The 18,619-nt window shown below is 43.7% G+C and overlaps 1 protein-coding gene across 2 annotated transcripts in view; it reads left to right on the top strand.

Moving 5' to 3' along the window:
• LOC121567759 (serine/threonine-protein kinase ULK2-like) overlaps positions 1 to 18,619 on the top strand; it is a 45,615-nt gene that overhangs the window by 2,350 nt on the left and 24,646 nt on the right. For both annotated transcript variants that reach the window (XM_045218640.1, XM_041878014.2), the window contains exons 2-3: positions 6,275 to 6,367; positions 8,176 to 8,217. In XM_045218640.1, coding sequence (XP_045074575.1) covers positions 6,275 to 6,367; positions 8,176 to 8,217 — 135 coding nt within the window. The remainder of the gene's footprint in view (positions 1 to 6,274; positions 6,368 to 8,175; positions 8,218 to 18,619) is intronic.

Genomic DNA, 18,619 nt, shown 5'->3' with positions numbered 1-18,619 from the left:
TACACATTTTGCCATAGGGTGGAGAGAAATGTTTAATATTATATCTGAGTGAGACTGACAAAATCAATGGGGGCCCCCCAGCAGGTAATTCTATGATAATAACAAGTTTAGATAGTTTTGCAGCCAGATAATCTAAAACATTTTAGCTGATATGTGCTAAATGACTGACTGTCAGTGACTTACATAACAAGAGAAAAACTGCTAATGCAAAACCAAATTTAGAAATTGCACCTTGTGTATTCTAACTCGCAACAGTAAGTTGAGACCCCGAATTAGTTGCTAAATTGAAACTGGAAATTGATCAGAGGGCCTTCATGCGGCCCATGGGCTGCCAGTTGCCCATCCCTGATTTACACAATGGGACCTCTTATGCATTTGCCTGTTGTCTGTTCTATTCTGGATTTTGACTTACACAGTCTAGTGCATTTTAGAGTTGGAGAACACCCACTACAGATGCATGTGCTTGTATGAGCATTTTTATTCATTATTGTCTCCCACTTTTGTCTCCCAATGATCTATTCACCAAGTCCTGCAGTGTGAACTAGCCCTGCCGTCACTATTTAGAGATTGAGAGCACATATGCATTTGCCTGTTGTCTTTTATTTGTGGGTTAAGAGCGTTGGGCCAGTAACCGAAAAGTTGCTAGGTGAAAAATCTGTCTGTGCCCTTGAGCAAGGCACTTAACCCTAGTTCCTCCTGTAAGTCACTCTGGATAAGAGCGTCTGCTAATTTACTCAAATGTAAATGTCTCTCTCTACATCGGGCAGCTACGTTGGTGACCAGGGTGGGATCTAGGGCTGGGCGGTATACTGTATTTTACGATATACCGTTATTGATGCATGGACCGGTTTGGGATTTTACTTGAAATGCTATATTGGTATTTGAATGTTTGTTAAAATGGGATACGCCGTGTGTAACGTCCATTTTTATAGTTTACTAAGCTACTTGAGGCATCTCTCTCTCCTACTTGAGGCATCTCTCTCTCCTACTTGAGGCACCTCTCAATTTCAATTTCAATTTAAGGGGCTTTATTGGCATGGGAAACGTATGTTAACATTGCCAAAGCAAGTGAAGTAGATAGTAAACAAAAGTGAAATAAACAATAAATATTAACAGTAAACATTACACTCAGAAGTTCCAAAAGAATAAAGACATTTCAAATGTCATATTATGTATATATACAGTGTTGTAACAATGTGCAAATAGTTTAAAGTACAAATGGGAAAATAAATAAACATAAATATGGGTTGTATTTACAATGGTTGCAGCTGTGTTGGCACACTGTGGTTTTTCACCCAGTAGGTAAGGGAGTTTATCAAAATTGGGTTTGTTTTCAAATTCTTTGTAGATCGCTGTAATCTGAGGGAAATATGTGTCTCTAATATGGTCATACATTTGGCAGGAGGTTAGGAAGTGCAGCTCAGTTTCCACCTCATTTTGTGGGCAGTGTGCACATAGCCTGTCTTCTCTTGAGAGCTTCTCTTTTTTTGTTTGTTCTTTCCAATGTGTCAAGTAATTCACTTTTTGTTTTCTCATGATTTGGTTGGGTCTAGTTGTGTTGTTGTTGTTGTTGTCCTGGGGCTGTGTGGGGTCTGTTTGTGTTTGTGAACAGAGCCCCAGGACAAGCTTACTTAGGGGACTCTTCTCCAAGTTCATCTCTCTGTAGGTGATGGCTTTGTTATGGAAGGTTTGGGAATCGCTTCCTTTTAAGTGGTTATAGAATTTAACGGCTCTTTTCTGGATTTTGATAATTAGCGGGTATTGGCCTAATTCTGCTCTGCATGCATTATTTGGTGTTTTACGTTGTACACGGAGGATGTTTTTGCAGAATTCTGCATGCAGAGTCTCAATTTGGTGTTTGTCCCATTTTGTGAATTCTTGGTTGGTGAGCGGACCCCAGACCTCAGAACCATAAAGGGCAATGGGTTCTATAACTGATTCAAGTATTTTTAGCCAGATCCTAATTGGTATGTCAAATTTTATGTTCCTTTTGATGGCATAGAAGGCCCTTCTTGCCTTGTCTCTCAGATCGTTCACAGCTTTGTGGAAGTTACCTGTGGTGTTGATGTTTAGGCCAAGGTATGTATAGTTTTTTGTGTGCTCTAGGGCAACGGTGTCTAGATGGAATTTGTATTTGTGGTACTGGCAACTGGACCTTTTTTGGAACACCATTATTTTTGTCTTACTGAGATTTACTGTCAGGGCCCAGGTCTGACAGAATCTGTGCAGAAGATCTAGGTGCTGCTGTAGGCCCTCCTTGGTTGGTGACAGAAGCACCAGATCATCAGCAAACAGAAGACATTTGACTTCAGATTCTAGTAGGGTGAGGCCGGGTGCTGCAGACTGTTCTAGTGCCCTCGCCAATTCGTTGATATATATGTTGAAGAGGGTGGGGCTTAAACTGCATCCCTGTCTCACCCCACGGCCCTGTGGAAAGAAATTGTGTGTGTTTTTTGCCAATTTTAACCGCACACTTGTTGTTTCTGTACATGGATTTTATAATGTCGTATGTTTTTCCCCCAACCCCACTTTCCATCAATTTGTATAGCAGACCCTCATGCCAAATTGAGTCAAAAGCTTTTTTGAAATCAACAAAGCATGAGAAGACTTTGCCTTTGTTTTGGTTTGTTTGTTTGTCAATTAGGGTGTGCAGGGTGAATACGTGGTCTGTCGTACGGTAATTTGGTAAAAAGCCAATTTGACATTTGCTCAGTACATTGTTTTCACTGAGGAAATGAACTAGTCTGCTGTTAATGATAATGCAGAGGATTTTCCCAAGGTTGCTGTTGACGCATATCCCACGGTAGTTATTGGGGTCAAATTTGTCTCCACTTTTGTGGATTGGGGTGATCAGTCCTTGGTTCCAAATCTCGGTGCTGCTGACCACACAGACCTAGCCTCGCCCCCTGTCACTCAAGGAGCGCATTTGTTTTTCCTCCACCACGAGACACTTGCGTTCAGTCTGCATGGTCAATGCAACACATGCAACAATGCTGTTTTCACTTTACTTCTTAACATAACATTACATTTACATTTTAGTCATTTAGCAGACGCTCTTATCCAGAGCGACTTACATGAGCAATTAGGGTTAAGTGCCTTGCTTAAGGGCACATCGACAGATTTTTCACCTAGTCGGCTCGGGGATTAGAACCAGCGACCTTTCGGTTACTGGCACAACGCTCTTACCCACTAAGCTACCTGCCGCCCTATAACTCCACTAGCGTTCCATAATTACACTATTAGTTTGTGTTTCTTATGGTACATCTGCAAACAGCTAGTTGGGCCTAAATCTTGTTAGCCGCTAATGCTAATCGTTAGTTAGCTGGCTAGCTAGCTAGCTAATAAATGTACTGAGTCAGCACAAACGTAATTAGCTATACAGCCTGATAATACCAGTGATGGTGTAGACCTAAATCAGCATGTTGTTTGTTCAACAGTATCTTATAAAGCAAAGAGGAATGCGCAAAGGATGAATATGTTAGCTACATTAAGTAGCTAAGAGAAAAAAGTCAATGTTGGCAAAGATTACTTTGGTTCCCACCCTGTCACAATAACTCCTCCCTGGCATTTTCATTAGTTGACATGTCAAACAACACTGTATTCAAAGTGCACACTATTATATTCTAACTATAGAATTAGAATAATCATTCTATTCCCATGATTCCAACAGTTCACCCAAGTGTTTTGCTCTAAATTGCAAATTGCAACATTTAGTTAAAAATAAGGCATAGATTGTTTGCCCATATTCTGCAGCACTATGTGGCAGTGTGGAAATGCAGAAATTGATGAAAATGCTGAAAATTATTTTGGGTTGAATTGAACAGTATAAAACAATCAGAATGGAGAAAGACTCATTGAAATCACTTAGAATGTACAGTACCAGTCAAAAGTTTGGACACACTTACTAATTCAAGGGTTGTTCTTTATTTTTACTGTTTTCTACATTGTAGAATAATAGTGAAGACATCACAACTATGAAATAACACATATAGAATCATGTAGTAACCAAAAAAGTGTTAAACAAATCAAAATATATTTTATATTTGAGATTCTTCAAATAGCCACCATTTGCCTTGATGACAGCTTTGCACACTCTTGGCATTCTGCGCGGCACCTTCAGCATTCAAATGCTAAATGGCTTGCGTGATATTAGGCTTTATTAGTTGAGTGACAACCTATGTCATTTGCTAGGTTATTGTTATCAATGCGCTATTATTTTACCGGAATAAAAGTAGGCTACTGGAGACACAACTCTCATCTGGCTATACCTGCTGAACGGGGCTTATACAATAGATTTTGTTTGGATTGTTCAGGTTCACCATCAGTAATAGTTTTGCTTTAAACAATCAGTGTATATGGTCATTTTTAGATATATAGGGTAAAGTTGATAATTTCATAACTAGGATACCAATCACTTCTGCGAGGCGCACTGCATGGCGGAAGCGAGAAGAGAAGATCACGCCCTAAAAACATCCAAACAGTCAAAACCATTAGATTTTGAGATGGGGCTGAAATCCAAAGTTGTGCTATATATTCATTGGCTATGTCATAGCTAATTTGTGTAAACGATAAATATTTATACATTACTAGCTCAAACACTTAATCTGCAAAAATGACAAGTTAATTAGTGGGTGATGGTGATTTAGTCAGCTCAGACAGATCCAGCTAAGCGAGGCCCAGCTCATGAGCTCCATCAGCAGAATATTTTAATTTTAGAATGGAAAATTAATGTTTATGCAACAAATGTTAGTGCATCGCATCGATTCATTCTCTAGTCAAACCAAATCCCACCAAATCATTTCAAACTAAAAAGTATCGTTCCTGTATCGTATCGGAGCCCATGTGTCTAGATACATATCGAATCATCTTGAAAGGGAAAGATGCACATCCCTAACATGTTGCTGACACTTAAGGCTTCCACATGCTTCGGTTTGGCTGGCACCTAGCCTCACTCGGCTAGTTGAACCGATCAAGTGTGCTCACATACTCCCTTAAAAGACCTTCGCTTGAAAGACGAGAAAAAAGCTGCAATAGTCCATCTTGAGGTGCCGTAGCCAGTATGCACTTCCTCAAAATAGTCAGAATTAATCTAAAATAACTCAAGAAATTGGTCATTAATTTAGAAGTTTTTGCCAAGGAGATCTTAGTCGCGCAATTTTACATCTAACTAATATGTTGGGTGCAGTATTTCTCAAGTGACAAATATTTTAGCATTAAAACGAGTCGTCTATCGTTGAATGACAACAAACACTTCATTGAAGAATCCCTACTGTTGACCAATGACCGACGAAGGGGCATAGACTTCGGCTACCGAAATTCGTCTTGCCTCGAGATTTTTTGTTGTTGTTACACAAACAGCCGAAAAAACCTGGAATGGAAAGTGCTTACTTGGCCCTTCAGTCTCTCTGACTGTGATTGTGTCATCATGGCAGGAGCCTTGTCATTAACTTGATTTGGTGCAAACAATACCCACCCCCCTCTGCTCAGCATTACACCATAGGCCAATGGGGTCATTCTATTGTATGGGGTTTCTGTTTGCTGCCCCTCCTCGGTATATGTCACGGTTGGCTGGGGCATGCTGTCACGTGCTGCCTCCCTGTGCCACTGCCAGTACAACCCTGCCTAGCGGAATGAAAACATCTCCTATTAACCTAGATTCATTTGGAAAGCAGCAGCTCTTTTTATTCAAGTCTTACAATGCACCATCCATTCCACATAGCCTAACAATTTAGGCTAGAACCTTTTACGTTAGTTGGAGTTGTGGTCATTATTCAAGCTCAGTGTCTCTCTGTAGCTCAAGGGCAAAGAAATCAAGCCTTTTCAGTCATGTGAGCTTGAATAGTGTTATTTTTTTTGGCTACTCACTCACACTAAGGGTTCATGTGGATAAAGAAAGCCTGGAAACTATCTCTCTGAACTTGAGTAGAAAATAGGTCTCATGTTTTAGTGGGAGTGGGCTACCTCACATGATAACTGTGTTCTAGTATTCGTTTGACTGTTTTGTCAGTCAGTGTGTCATTCAGTGTCACAGAGGCCTATCTGATTTGAAACCCAAGAAACCTGTGTTGGTTATTGTCTAAGATGTCCTCTCTTCCCCCGCATCTCTCTCTCACAAACAATGATGCACACAAAGCAATTAAAGGCCAGCTGTCCTGGGCTTTACACACACACACGCTTCCCTTGGCATTAGTGTGAGTGATGGGGGAACTGAACACGTCTAAAGGGATTTTAACTAATTGTTCCTTCTTTATTTCTCTCCTTCCTCCGACTGCAGAAGACGGATTGGGAGGTGGCTGTCAAGAGCATTAACAAGAAGAACCTCTCCAAGTCCCAGATCCTGCTTGGCAAGGAAATCAAAATCCTCAAAGTGAGTAGTATGCTTAACCTAATTGCTTCTCACTTACAGTGGGGAAAAAAGTATTTAGTCAGCCACTATTTGTGCAAGTTCTCCCACTTAAAAAGATGAGAGAGGCCTGTAATTTTCATCATAGGTACACGTCAACTATGAAAGACAAATTGAGAAAAATAAATCCAGAAAATCACATTGTAGGATTTTTTATGAATTTATTTGCAAATTATGGTGGAAAATAAGTATTTGGTCACCTACAAACAAGCAAGATTTCTGGCTCTCACAGACTTGTAACTTCTTCTTTAAGAGGCTCCTCTGTCCTCCACTCGTTACCTGTATTAATGGCATCTGTTTGAACTTGTTATCAGTATAAAAGACACCTGTCCACAACCTCAAACAGTCACACTCCAAACTCCACTATGGCCAAGACCAAAGAGCTGACAAAGGACACCAGAAACAAAATTGTAGACCTGCACCAGGCTGGGAAGACTGAATCTGCAATAGGTAAGCAGCTTGGTTTGAAGAAATCAACTGTGGGAGCAATTATTAGGAAATGGAAGACATACAAGACCACTGATAATCTCCCTCGATCTGGGGCTCCACGCAAGATCTCACCCCGTAGGGTCAAAATGATCACAAGAACGGTGAGCAAAAATCCCAGAACCACACGGGGGGACCTAGTGAATGACCTGCAGAGAGCTGGGACCAAAGTAACAAAGCCTACCATCAGTAACACACTACGCCGCCAGGGACTCAAATCCTGCAGTGCAAGACGTGTCCGCCTGCTTAAGCCAGTACATGTCCAGGGCTGTCTGAAGTTTGCTAGAGTGCATTTGGATGATCCAGAAGAGGATTGGGAGAATGTCATATGGTCAGATGAAACCAAAATAGAACTTTTTGGTAAAAACTCAACTCGTCGTGTTTGGATGACAAAGAATGCTGAGTTGCATCCAAAGAACACCATACCTACTGTGAAGTATGGGGGTGGAAACATCATGCTTTGGGGCTGTTTTTCTGCAAAGGGACCAGGACGACTGATCCGTGTAAAGGAACGAATGAATGGGGCCATGTATCGTGAGATTTTGAGTGAAAACCTCCTTCCATCAGCAAGGGCATTGAAGATGAAACGTGGCTGGGTCTTTCAGCATGACAATGATCCCAAACACACCGCCCGGGCAATGAAGGAGTGGCTTCGTAAGAAGCATTTCAAGGTCCTGGAGTGGCCTAGCCAGTCTCCTGATCTCAACCCCATAGAAAATCTTTGGAGGGGAGTTGAAAGTCTGTGTTGCCCAGCGACAGCCCCAAAACATCACTGCTCTAGAGGAGATCTGCATGGAGGAATGGGCCAAAATACCAGCAACAGTGTGTGAAAACCTTGTGAAGACTTACAGAAAACGTTTGACCTGTGTCATTGCCAACAAAGGGTATATAACAAAGTATTGAGAAACTTTTGTTATTGACCAAATACTTATTTTCCACCATAATTTGCAAATAAATTCATTAAAAATCCTACAATGTGATTTTCTGGATTTTTTTTTCTCATTTTGTCTGTCATAGTTGACGTGTACCTATGATGAAAATTACAGGCCTCTCTCATCTTTTTAAGTGGGAGAACTTGCACAATTGGTGGCTGACTAAATACTTTTTTTCCCCCACTGTATCTTGGAAACATATTTAAAGAATGATCGATCCTCTATAAGTCAGCATGTTTGACTGAAAGGCGTTGACTTCCTTGTTATAAATGTAAATAGAAGCCAGTCGTCACGTCAACAGGACAGTAGCTAATGCATCACTAATGTACTTGTTTTCTTCATTACTTTTCCCAGGAACTTCAGCATGAGAACATTGTGGCGCTTTATGATGTCCAGGTAAGTCCTTAAATGGCTAGAAGCAAATTATTTGAGTCATTATAACTAGCAAAATGGGACAGTGCAGGGGCAGGGCAATACAGCAGCATACCAGCAGAACACTCCCAATCACTAGCTGACCAGTGAGCCAGACAGACAGACACATTAGAATGGGTTGCCAAGCTCCTGAGTATAACTTTTCTCTGTTTGTCCGGTCCATGTGGAGTTGGCTGCAAATGTCCAGAGCAGAAGTCTGTGTGTAAAGTCAGTGGACATGATGTGTAACCATTAACTCACACAGACCACTGACTGGTGGGCCAAGGTTGTGACCACTGACTGACTGGTGGAGCTGTGGAGCTTCTCAGTCACATGACACCACATGACTGGCCATGGTTACACCAGCAGCATGCATTGTACCGCCCATCATCTCCGCTGGTCGCCAATCAGCACTCAACACCGACCGTCCTCAGTGATGTAACAGGCCCGGGGGGCAGGGTCGTCCAAGGTGGGAGACAAAATGGCCGCCACCAAAGGTCAGGCGTTAGTCTAGCTCACCATGACCTTACTTCATGGTGACTACTAGACCTGTAGCTTTGGTTCAGCATGGAAATCACTGAGCGCCTGATATAAAAGAACAGGAAATGGCCTTTGAAACACCAGCTCAGCCCTCCTCAGTCCATGAGCGTTTTGTGTGTGTGGGTTTCATTGTTCACTCCATGGTTAGCAGGTAGCACTGTGAGTCTCTCTGCGTTCTCTAGCTATAAAAAGCCTTTCCGGTAGTGTTCCACCCAATAGGGAGAGATGGGAAAAGTGGTACAGAGAGAGCTATTGAAGTGATGATCAAGCAGCGCTGCCCACACGGTGAGGCACTTCCTGTGTTTATGTAAGCCTCCCACCGCGACCCTGCTGCTCTATCCATCCGGCCCTCCTCCCGTCATCCCTCCGTCCGCGCCCCTGATGTAATCACCACTTATAGAGTCAGACGTTTCCGTTATGCTAAAGTCCCTTATCAATGCTGAACAGACTGGATGAATGGAAGTAGGTTAAACCCACTATTACAGGCACTAGGTGCCGATATCTTTTCATACCCCTTATGATTAAGATTAGGATTGGGGGTCAGGGAATCTGATTCTAGATATGTGGTTAGGGGGAGGGGCAACTTCTACCTGGAAGTGAATAGGAATGCCACAGAACACTCACCATAACTGAAGACACTGATTTGTTTTTTTGTGTAACGTGTCTTAGTCAGTCTCTCTCTCTCTCCTCTCCTCTCCCCCCATTGTCAGGGCTGTACTCTCCCTGGGCCATCTCTTGCCTCTGCAGCTGTCGCCTTTGGCACACAGGCAGTGGGGCTTAGAGATGCCGTCTGAAAGGAAAGAGAGGAGAGACAGCGGCTTTGGCGTTTAGAGGGAGACGAAGATAGTGTTGCAGTGTTATTGATGGGTGTTAGGCCTCCAAGCATCCTCTCTTTCTAGGCTTTCTTTTCACTCTCTGTCTCTCTTTCTATTGCACTCTCTCTCATTTCTCTTCTTTGTTTCTTCCCACAGTCTTTGTTTCTTTAGTCCTCTCTCTCTCTCTCCCTCCCTCTCTCCTCCCCTCCCTCTCTCTCTCCCTCCCTCTCTCTCTCCCTCCCTCTCTCCTCCCCTCCCTCTCTCTCTCCATCCCTCTCTCTCTCCATCCCTCTCTCCTCCCCTCCCTCTCTCCTCCCTCCCTTCTCCTCCCTCTCTCCTCCCCTCCCTCTCCAGTCACAGTCTTGGCCTTTCTGTCTGGTGTTATGTTGTTGTTTATTCCCCTGTCTGTGACCATCTGAATGTGCTGCCTGGCCGTAATGGAGAAGAGTGGGCGACCGCTGGCTTCTGGCCTTGTGGCTGCTAGGTTTCTCTCTCCCTATCTTTCTCCTCTCTCTTTCCCTTCCTCCCTGTCTTTCACCTCTCTCTTTCCCTTCCTCCCTGTCTTTCTCCTCTCTCTTTCCCTTCCTCCCTGTCTTTCTCCTCTCTCTTTCCCTTCCTCCCTGTCTTTCTCCTCTCTCTTTCCCTTCCTCCCTGTCTTTCTCCTCTCTCTTTCCCTTCCTCCCTGTCTTTCTCCTCTCTCTTTCCCTTCCTCCCTGTCTTTCTCCTCTCTCTTTCTCTATCCATTCTGTCGACTCTCTCCCTCTCCCACTATCTTTCTCTCTCTCTTAATTTCAATTCAATTCAAGGGCTTTATTGGCATGGGAAACATATGGTAACATTGCCAAAGCAAGTGAAGTAGATAATAAACAAAAGTGAAATAAACAATAAAAATGAACAGTAAACATTACACCCACAAAAGTTTCAAAAGAATAAAGACATTTCAAATGTCAAATTATGTGCAAATAGTTAAAGTACAAAAGGGAAAATAAATAAATATAAATATTGGTTGTATTTACAATGGTGTTTGTTCTTCACTGGTTGCCCTTTTCTTGTGGCAACTAATCTCTCTCTCTCTCTCTCTCTCTCTCTCTCTCTCTCTCTCTCTCTCTCTCTCCTTTTTATTTCTCTCCATGTCTCTCTCTAGCCATTCTCTCGCTCTCTCTCTCTCTCTCTGCTAGTGGGCCTCTGCCCAGCCTCTTCAGCTGTTCTGGCTTGCACCACGTGCTCTGTGTCACTTAGTTTACCCAGAGAGCTGTAAATGACAGGGCTAGTGCAACAACCACCAGACAGAGTTACGGAAGTGTCCTGGGGGGGCATTGGGGCACCCTCTCCCTCTGACTGATGCTATTGTCGGCTAGAGCTGGCTAGGTCACTGTTGTGAGACAAATGCCTAAAACAGCTGCCACCCTATCTTTCCAATAGAAGATGGCTTTTCCTGATTGCTATAATTCTAATAGTTCGGCTTATTTCAGTTTATGTGACAAAACAAGCACTGAGTGTAGCTAATTATTGTACTATCTAAACCGCTGTGAAATATATTTTCAATAACTACAAATATTGTAGACCCCTGGCCCAGCATATGGATTCAGATATAGGCCTAGATATTAGCCTATCCTTACTCCTACTCTTCAATCTCAGTTGAGGTGGAGGGCTACTGGTGGTTATCGATGCCACACCGCTGAAAGGCCAATTAAGCAAGTGTGGTCTGTTTGCAGTCAACGGTCATTAGCTGAGGGTAGGAGCACTGTCACTGGGTGTTTGTAGGAGTGTGAGGTGGTGCCTCGTTAGAGAACGCTGCTGGGGAACATTGATCTTTGAAAGGCCCGCTGCACGGTGAGAGCTCCTTTTAGATCTCAATGCGGGCAAAACATACAGCCTAGCCTATAGACACACACATCACAGACGTTGTGATATCAATCATTCATTTGTAGTATACAGTGCACCCAATGAGGGCTATACACAGATACCTCCACTCATACACACACAGCATGCACACTCAAATTAATTAATCTGTCATGGCTCAACACACACACAGCAATCACTAGTACACACACACACATTTAGGCACACACACTCACAACTCCTCAATCAATCACGCACACACACGCGCTCGCACACAATCACACTGTGGCTTTTCCTGGTCTTCTGGCCTACACCATGTGCTAATACCACAGTGACATATTAGTGTGAATGTGGTCTCTAACCAAGCACTGAGTAGTTTCACACACATTCTTTGTGAACACGTGCGTGTGAGATTTCTGACTGTTTCTACCTCCTTCTGCACGTATTGCAAGTCACTCTGGAAACGAAACCAACGACTCAATATGCAGTGCATTCGGAAAGTATTCAGGCTCCTTGACTTTTTCCACATTTTGTTATGTTACTGCCTTATTCTAAAATTGATGAAATAATTTTTTTCCTCATCAATCTACATGCAATACTCCATAATGACAAAGCGAAAAGTTATTTTGAAATTTTAGCTAATTTATTAAAAATTAAAAACAGATACCTTATTTACATAAGTATTCAGACCCTTTGTTATGAGATTGGAAATTGAGCTCAGGTGCATCCTGTTTCCATTGATCATCCTTGATGTTTCTACAACTTGATTCGAGTCCACCTGTGGTAAATTCAATTGATTGGACATGATTTGGATAGGCACACACCTTTCTATATAAGGTCCCACAGTTGACAGTGCATGTCAGAGCAAAAACCAAGCCATGAGGTCAAAATAATTGTCTGTAGAGCTCCGAGACAGGATTGTGTCGAGGCACAGATCTGGGGAAGGGAACCAAAACATTTCTGCAGCATTGAAGGTCCCCAAGAACATAGTGGTGTCCATCATTCTTAAATGGAAGAAGTTTGGAACCACTAAGACTCTTCCTAGAGCTGGCCAACCTGAGCAATGGGGCAGAAGGGCCTTGGTCAGGGAGGTGACCAAGAACCTGATGGTCACTCTGACAGAGCTCCAGAGTTCCTCTGTGGAGATGGAAGAACCTTACAGAATGACAACCATCTCTGCATTGCTCCACCAATTAGGCCTTTATGGTAGAGTGGCCAGACGGAAGCCACTGCTCAGTAAAAGGCACATGAGAGCCCGCTCGGAGTTTGCGAAAAGGCACCTAAAGGACTCTCAGACCATGAGAAACAAGATTCTCTGGTCTGATGAAACCAAGATTGAACTCTTTGGCTTGAATGCCAAGCGTCACGTCTGGAGGAAACCTGGCACCAACCCTACGGTGAAGCATGGTGGTGGCAGCATCATGCTGTGGGGATGTTTTTCAGCGGCAGGGATTGGTAGACTAGTCAGTATCAAGGGAAAGATCAACGGAGCAAAGTACAGAGAGGTCCTTGATGAAAACGTGCTCCAGAGCGCTCAGGAACTGAGACTGGGGCGAAGGTTCACCATCCAACAGGACAATTTAATCCATTTTAGAATAAGGCTGTAACGTCACAATGTGGAAAAAGTCAAGGGGTCTGAATATCAATCAATCAATCAATCAAATTGTATTTATAAAGCCCTTTTTACATCAGCAGATGTCACAAAGTGCTATACAGAAACCCAGCCTAAAACCCCAAACAGCAAGCGATGCAGATGTAGAAGCACGGTGGCTAGGAAAAACCCCCTAGAAAGGCAGAAACCTAGGAAGAAACCTAGAGAGGAACCAGGCTCTGAGAGGTGGCCACTCCCCTTCTGGCTGTGCCGGGTGGAGATTGTAACACTACATGTTCATGAAGGCCAGATTTTTCAGAATACTTGCCGAACGTACTGTAACTGTAATTCATTTGAGTGTTTTTTCATAAAGGAGTCATGTTTATTAAGCCAGTATGGGTGTAGGAGTAGGGCTGGATGACGGGAAGGTTACAGGGCTTACAGTGAGGGGAAAAAAGTATTTGATCCCCTGCTGAGTTTGTACGTTTGCCCACTGACAAAGAAATGATCAGTCTATAATTTTAATGGTAGGTTTATTTGAACAGTGAGACAGAATAACAACAAAAAAATCCAGAAAAACGCATGTCAAAAATGTTATAAAATGATTCGAATTTTAATGAGGGAAATAAGTATTTGACCCCCTCTCAATCAGAAAGATTTCTGGCTCCCAGGTGTCTTTTATACAGGTAACGAGCTGAGATTAGGAGCACACTCTTAAAGGGAGTGCTCCTAATCTCAGTTTGTTACCTGTATAAAAGACATCTGTCCACAGAAGCAATCAATCAATCAGATTCCAAACTCTCCACCAAGGCCAAGACCAAAGAGCTCTCCAAGGATGTCAGGGACAAGATTGTAGACCAACACAAGGCTGGAATGGGCTACAAGACCATCGCCAAGCAGCTTGGTGAGAAGGTGACATCAGTTGGTGCGATTATTCGCAAATGGAAGAAACACAAAATAACTGTCAATCTCCCTCGGCCTGGGGCTCCATGCAAGATCTCACCTCGTGGAGTTGCAATGATCATGAGAACGGTGAGAAATCAGCCCAGAACTACATGGGAGGATCTTGTCAATGATCTCAAGGCAGCTGGGACCATAGTCACCAAGAAATCAATTGGTAACACACTACGCAGTGAAGGACTGGAATCCTGCAGCGCCCGCAAGGTCCCCCTGCTCAAGAAATCACATATACAGGGCCGTCTGAAGTTTGCCAATGAACATCTGAATGATTCAGAGGAGAACTGGGTGAAAGTGTTGTGGTCAGATGAGACCAAAATCGAGGTCTTTGGCATCAACTCAACTCGCCGTGTTTGGAGGAGGAGGAATGCTGCCTATGACCCCAAGAACACCATCCCCACCGTCAAACATGGAGGTGGAAACGTTATGCTTTGGGGGTGTTTTTTTGCTAAGGGGACAGGACAACTTCACCGCATCAAAGGGACGATGGACGGGGCCATGTACCGTCAAATCTTGGGTGAGAAACTCCTTCTCTCAGCCAGGGCATTGAAAATGGGTCGTGGATGGGTATTCCAGCATGACAATGACCCAAAACACACGGCCAAGGCAACAAAGGAGTGGCTCAAGAAGAAGCACATTAAGGTCCTGGAGTGGCCTAGCCAGTCTCCAGACCTTAATCCCATAGAAAATCTGTGGAGGGAGCTGAAGGTTCGAGTTGCCAAACGTCAACCTCGAAACCTTAATGACTTGGAGAAGATCTGCAAAGATGAGTGGAACAAAATCCCTCCTGAGATGTGTGCAAACCTGGTGAACAACTACAAGAAACGTCTGTCCTCTGTGATTGCCAACAAGGGTTTTGCCACCAAGTACAAAGTAATGTTTTGCAGAGGGGTCAAATACTTATTTCCCTCATTAAAATGCAAATCAATTTATAACATTTTTGACATGCGTTTTTCTGGATTTTTTTGTTGTTATTCTGTCTCTCACTGTTGAAATAAACCTACCATTAAAATGATAGACTGATCATGTCTTTGTCAGTGGGCAAACTTACAAAATCAGCAGTGGATCAAATACTTTTTTCCCTCACTGTAGTCAGATTCTAAGGTATTCTGCTCATTAGGCTTATAGCATAATAACAGGCCTGCGCAACACAAGCTAGGCGCTAGGCTACGTCTGTCCCTGCACTTCTTTATGGAGCTGTTATCATTAAGTGGGAGAGGGAGGCAGCAGTGCGATGCAGAGAACAGTAATCACAGGGTAGAGTGTTTCTCTCTCTCTCTCTCTCTCTGCAGGCTGACACAGCCCACGCTGTACTGTACAGCATAGCTCGGTACATCCCCGCTATTTCATTAAAGGTTCACTGCAGAGATTGAGAGAGGGAGTGTGAGAGTGTGTAAGGGGTACACCAGAATTCCATAAGGCATTTTAATGGATTCGAGACAGATAGTATTTGTCCATCTTGAATTGGCATCTATGACACTAGCCTGGTACACAGCCCACACTGATTCACCAGATGTGAAATAGGAGAGGGAGAGGTTGACAGATAAGAGCCACAAGTAAAATAGATAGAAGAGAGTGAGATGGAGGGAGGGAGGAAAGGAGGTAGGATGCGGGTTTGTTTATGAAGTTGAAGAGTCATTTGTCTGTGAGGCAGTCCCTGGTGGAAGCTTTCAAAACAAAACCTGAACTTTGTCTGAACTCTGGTAGAACACTGTGTCCTAGCATCAGAGAGGGTGTGTGTGTGCGTGCGCATGTGTGTGTTGAAAGAAGGGGAGGTAAAGAGAGGTAAAGGGGGTGGGGAGGGGGACTGACTTGATAAAAGAAGGGGTGGGCTCTTGGCAGTAGAACTTGTTCTTGGCGCACATGGGAGATTTCAGGAATTGTATCAAATACACTGCATTCGGAAAGTATTCAGACCCCTTGACTTTTTCCACATTTTGTTACGTTACAGGCTTATCCTAAAATTGATTAAATAAAACATTTTCCTCATCAACCTAAACACAATACCCCACAATGACAAAGCAAAAACTGGTTTTTAGAAATTTTGCACATTTATTTAAAGTAAAAAACAGAAATACCTTATTTACATAAGTTTTCAGACCCTTTGCTAATAGTTTCGAAATTGAGCTCAGGTGCATCCTGTTTCCATTGATCATCCTTGGGATGCTTCTACAACTTGATTGATCCACCTGTGGTAAATTCAGTTGATTGGACATGATTTGGAAAGACATGCACTGTCCCACAGTTGACAGTGCATGTCAGAGCAAAAACCAAGCCATGAGGTCGAAGGAATTGTCCGTAGAGCTCCGAGACAGGATTATGTCGAGGCACAGATCTGGGGAAGGGTACCAAACAATTTCTGCAGCATTGAAGGTCCCCAAGAACACAGTGGCCTCCATCATTCTTAAATGGAAGAAGTTTGGAACCACCAAGACTCTTCCTAGAGTTGGCCCAAACTGAGCAATCGCGGGAGAAGGGCCTTGGTCAGGGAGGTGGCCAAGAACCTAATGGTCACTCTGACAGAGCTCCAGAGTTCCTCTGTGGAGATGGGAGAACCTTTCAGAAGGACAACCCTCTCTGCAGCACTGAAGACTAGCCAGGATCGAGGGAAAGATTAACTGAGCAAAGTACAGAGAGATCCTTGATGAAAACCTGCTCCAGAGCGCTCAGGACCTCAGACTGGGGCGAAGGTTCAACTTCCAACAGGACAACGACCCTAAGCACACAGCCAAGACAACGCAGGAGTGGCTTCGGGACAAGTCTTTGAATGTCCCTGAGTGGCCCAGCCAGAGCCCGGACTTAAACCCGATCAAACATCTCTGGAGAGACCTGAAAATAGCTGTTCAGCGACGCTTCCCGTACAACCTGAAAGATTATCTGCAGATAAGAATGGGAGAAATTCCCCAAATACAGGTGTGCCAAGCTTGTAGCGTCATACCCAATAAGACTCAAGGCTGTAATCACTGCCAAAGGTGCTTCAACAAAGTATTTATGTAAATATGATATTTCCGGGGGGGTTTCTAAAAAAAATTGTTTTGCTTTGTCATTATGGGGTATTGTGTATAGATTGAGGGGAAAAAATAATTTAAACAATTTTAAAATAAGGCTTTAACGTAACAAAATGTGAAATAAGTAAAGCGGTCTGAATTCTTTCCAAATGCACTGTGCATCAAACACATGGTGTGTTTGATGCCATTCCATTTGCTCTGTTCCAGCCATTATTATGAGCCGTCCTCCCTTCAGCAGCCTCGACTGAGTTAGAAACTCCCACCCAGCACACTCAAATCTTCCACACACACACACATACTGCTTTCACGTAGGAATAACGGTAGTTGCCTGTAAAAAAAAAAGTGCCGAAGTTGGTGGTTATTGGTGGGCATTGGAACACGCTGTCATACACATCGATCCAGAGCAACCCAAACATGCTCAATGGGTGATATGTCTGGTGAGTATGCAGGCCATGGAAGGACTGGGACATTTTCATCTTCTAGGAATTGTGTACATATCCTTGCGACATGGGGCCGTGCATTATCATGCTGAAACATGAGGTGATGGCAGCGGATGAATGGCACGACAATGGGCCTCAGGATCTCGTGACGGTATCTCTGTGCATTCAAATTGCCATTGATGAAATTGTGTTTGTTGTCTGTAGGTTATGCTTGCCCATACCATAACCCCACCGTCGTCATGAAGCACTCTGTTTACAACGTTGACATCAGCAAACTGCTCTCCCACATGGCGCCATACACATGGCCTGCGGTTGTGAGGCCGGTTGGACGTACCGCCAAATTCTCTAAAACGACTTTGGAGGCGGCTTATGGCAGACAAATTAACATTCAATTCTCTGGCAACAGCTCTGGTGGACATTCCTGCAGTCAGCATGCTAATGCACACTCCCTCAAAACTTGAGACATCTGTGGCATTGTGTTGTGTGACAAAACTGCACATGTTAGAGTGGCCTTTTATTGTCCCCAGCACAAGGTATACCTGTGTAATGATCATGCTGTTTAATCAACTTCTTGATATGCCACACCTGTCAGGTGGATGGATTATCTTGGCAAAGGAGAAATGCTCACTAACAGGAATGTTTTACCACCTCCATTTACAGTATTTGCCCAGACAGAAACCAATTGACCAAATAGCCTATACAGACGGAGCTTCAGTAAAACAAAATCAGATTGATTGATTATCAGACAAGTCAGTGAAGTCACAGGCTTTTGGTTGGGAGTAGGCCTAGGCTGCTAAGCGACTGCGAGTGAAGAGCAAAATAATCCACTTGTTAAACTACATAACATGGCAAAATGTTCTAATAAATGAGCCAACTAGTCATGAGCAGTACTCACCTCAACTTAGGTAACATTTCCCCAGCCTAATTGTAGCCTAACCAATATCCAAACGAAGATTCAGTGAAAACAAAAATCTGACAGATTGATTTATCAAGATGAGCCCCCACGCTTGCAAGAGTGGCGCAGTGGTTTGAATCCAGGCTCTGTCGTAGCTGGCCGCGACCGGGAGACCCATGGGGAGGCGCACAATTGGCCCAGCGTCGTCCAGGGTAGGGGAGGGAATGGCCGGCAGGGATGTAGCTCAGTTGGTAGAGCATGGCGTTTGCAACGCCAGGTTTGTGGGTTCGATTCCCACG

Source organism: Coregonus clupeaformis, chromosome 6 (assembly GCF_020615455.1).
Source record: "Coregonus clupeaformis isolate EN_2021a chromosome 6, ASM2061545v1, whole genome shotgun sequence".
Classification (NCBI taxonomy): domain Eukaryota; kingdom Metazoa; phylum Chordata; class Actinopteri; order Salmoniformes; family Salmonidae; genus Coregonus; species Coregonus clupeaformis.
The sequence above is the reverse complement of the archived record's forward strand: the minus strand, read 5'-3'. Positions and strand labels throughout refer to the sequence as shown.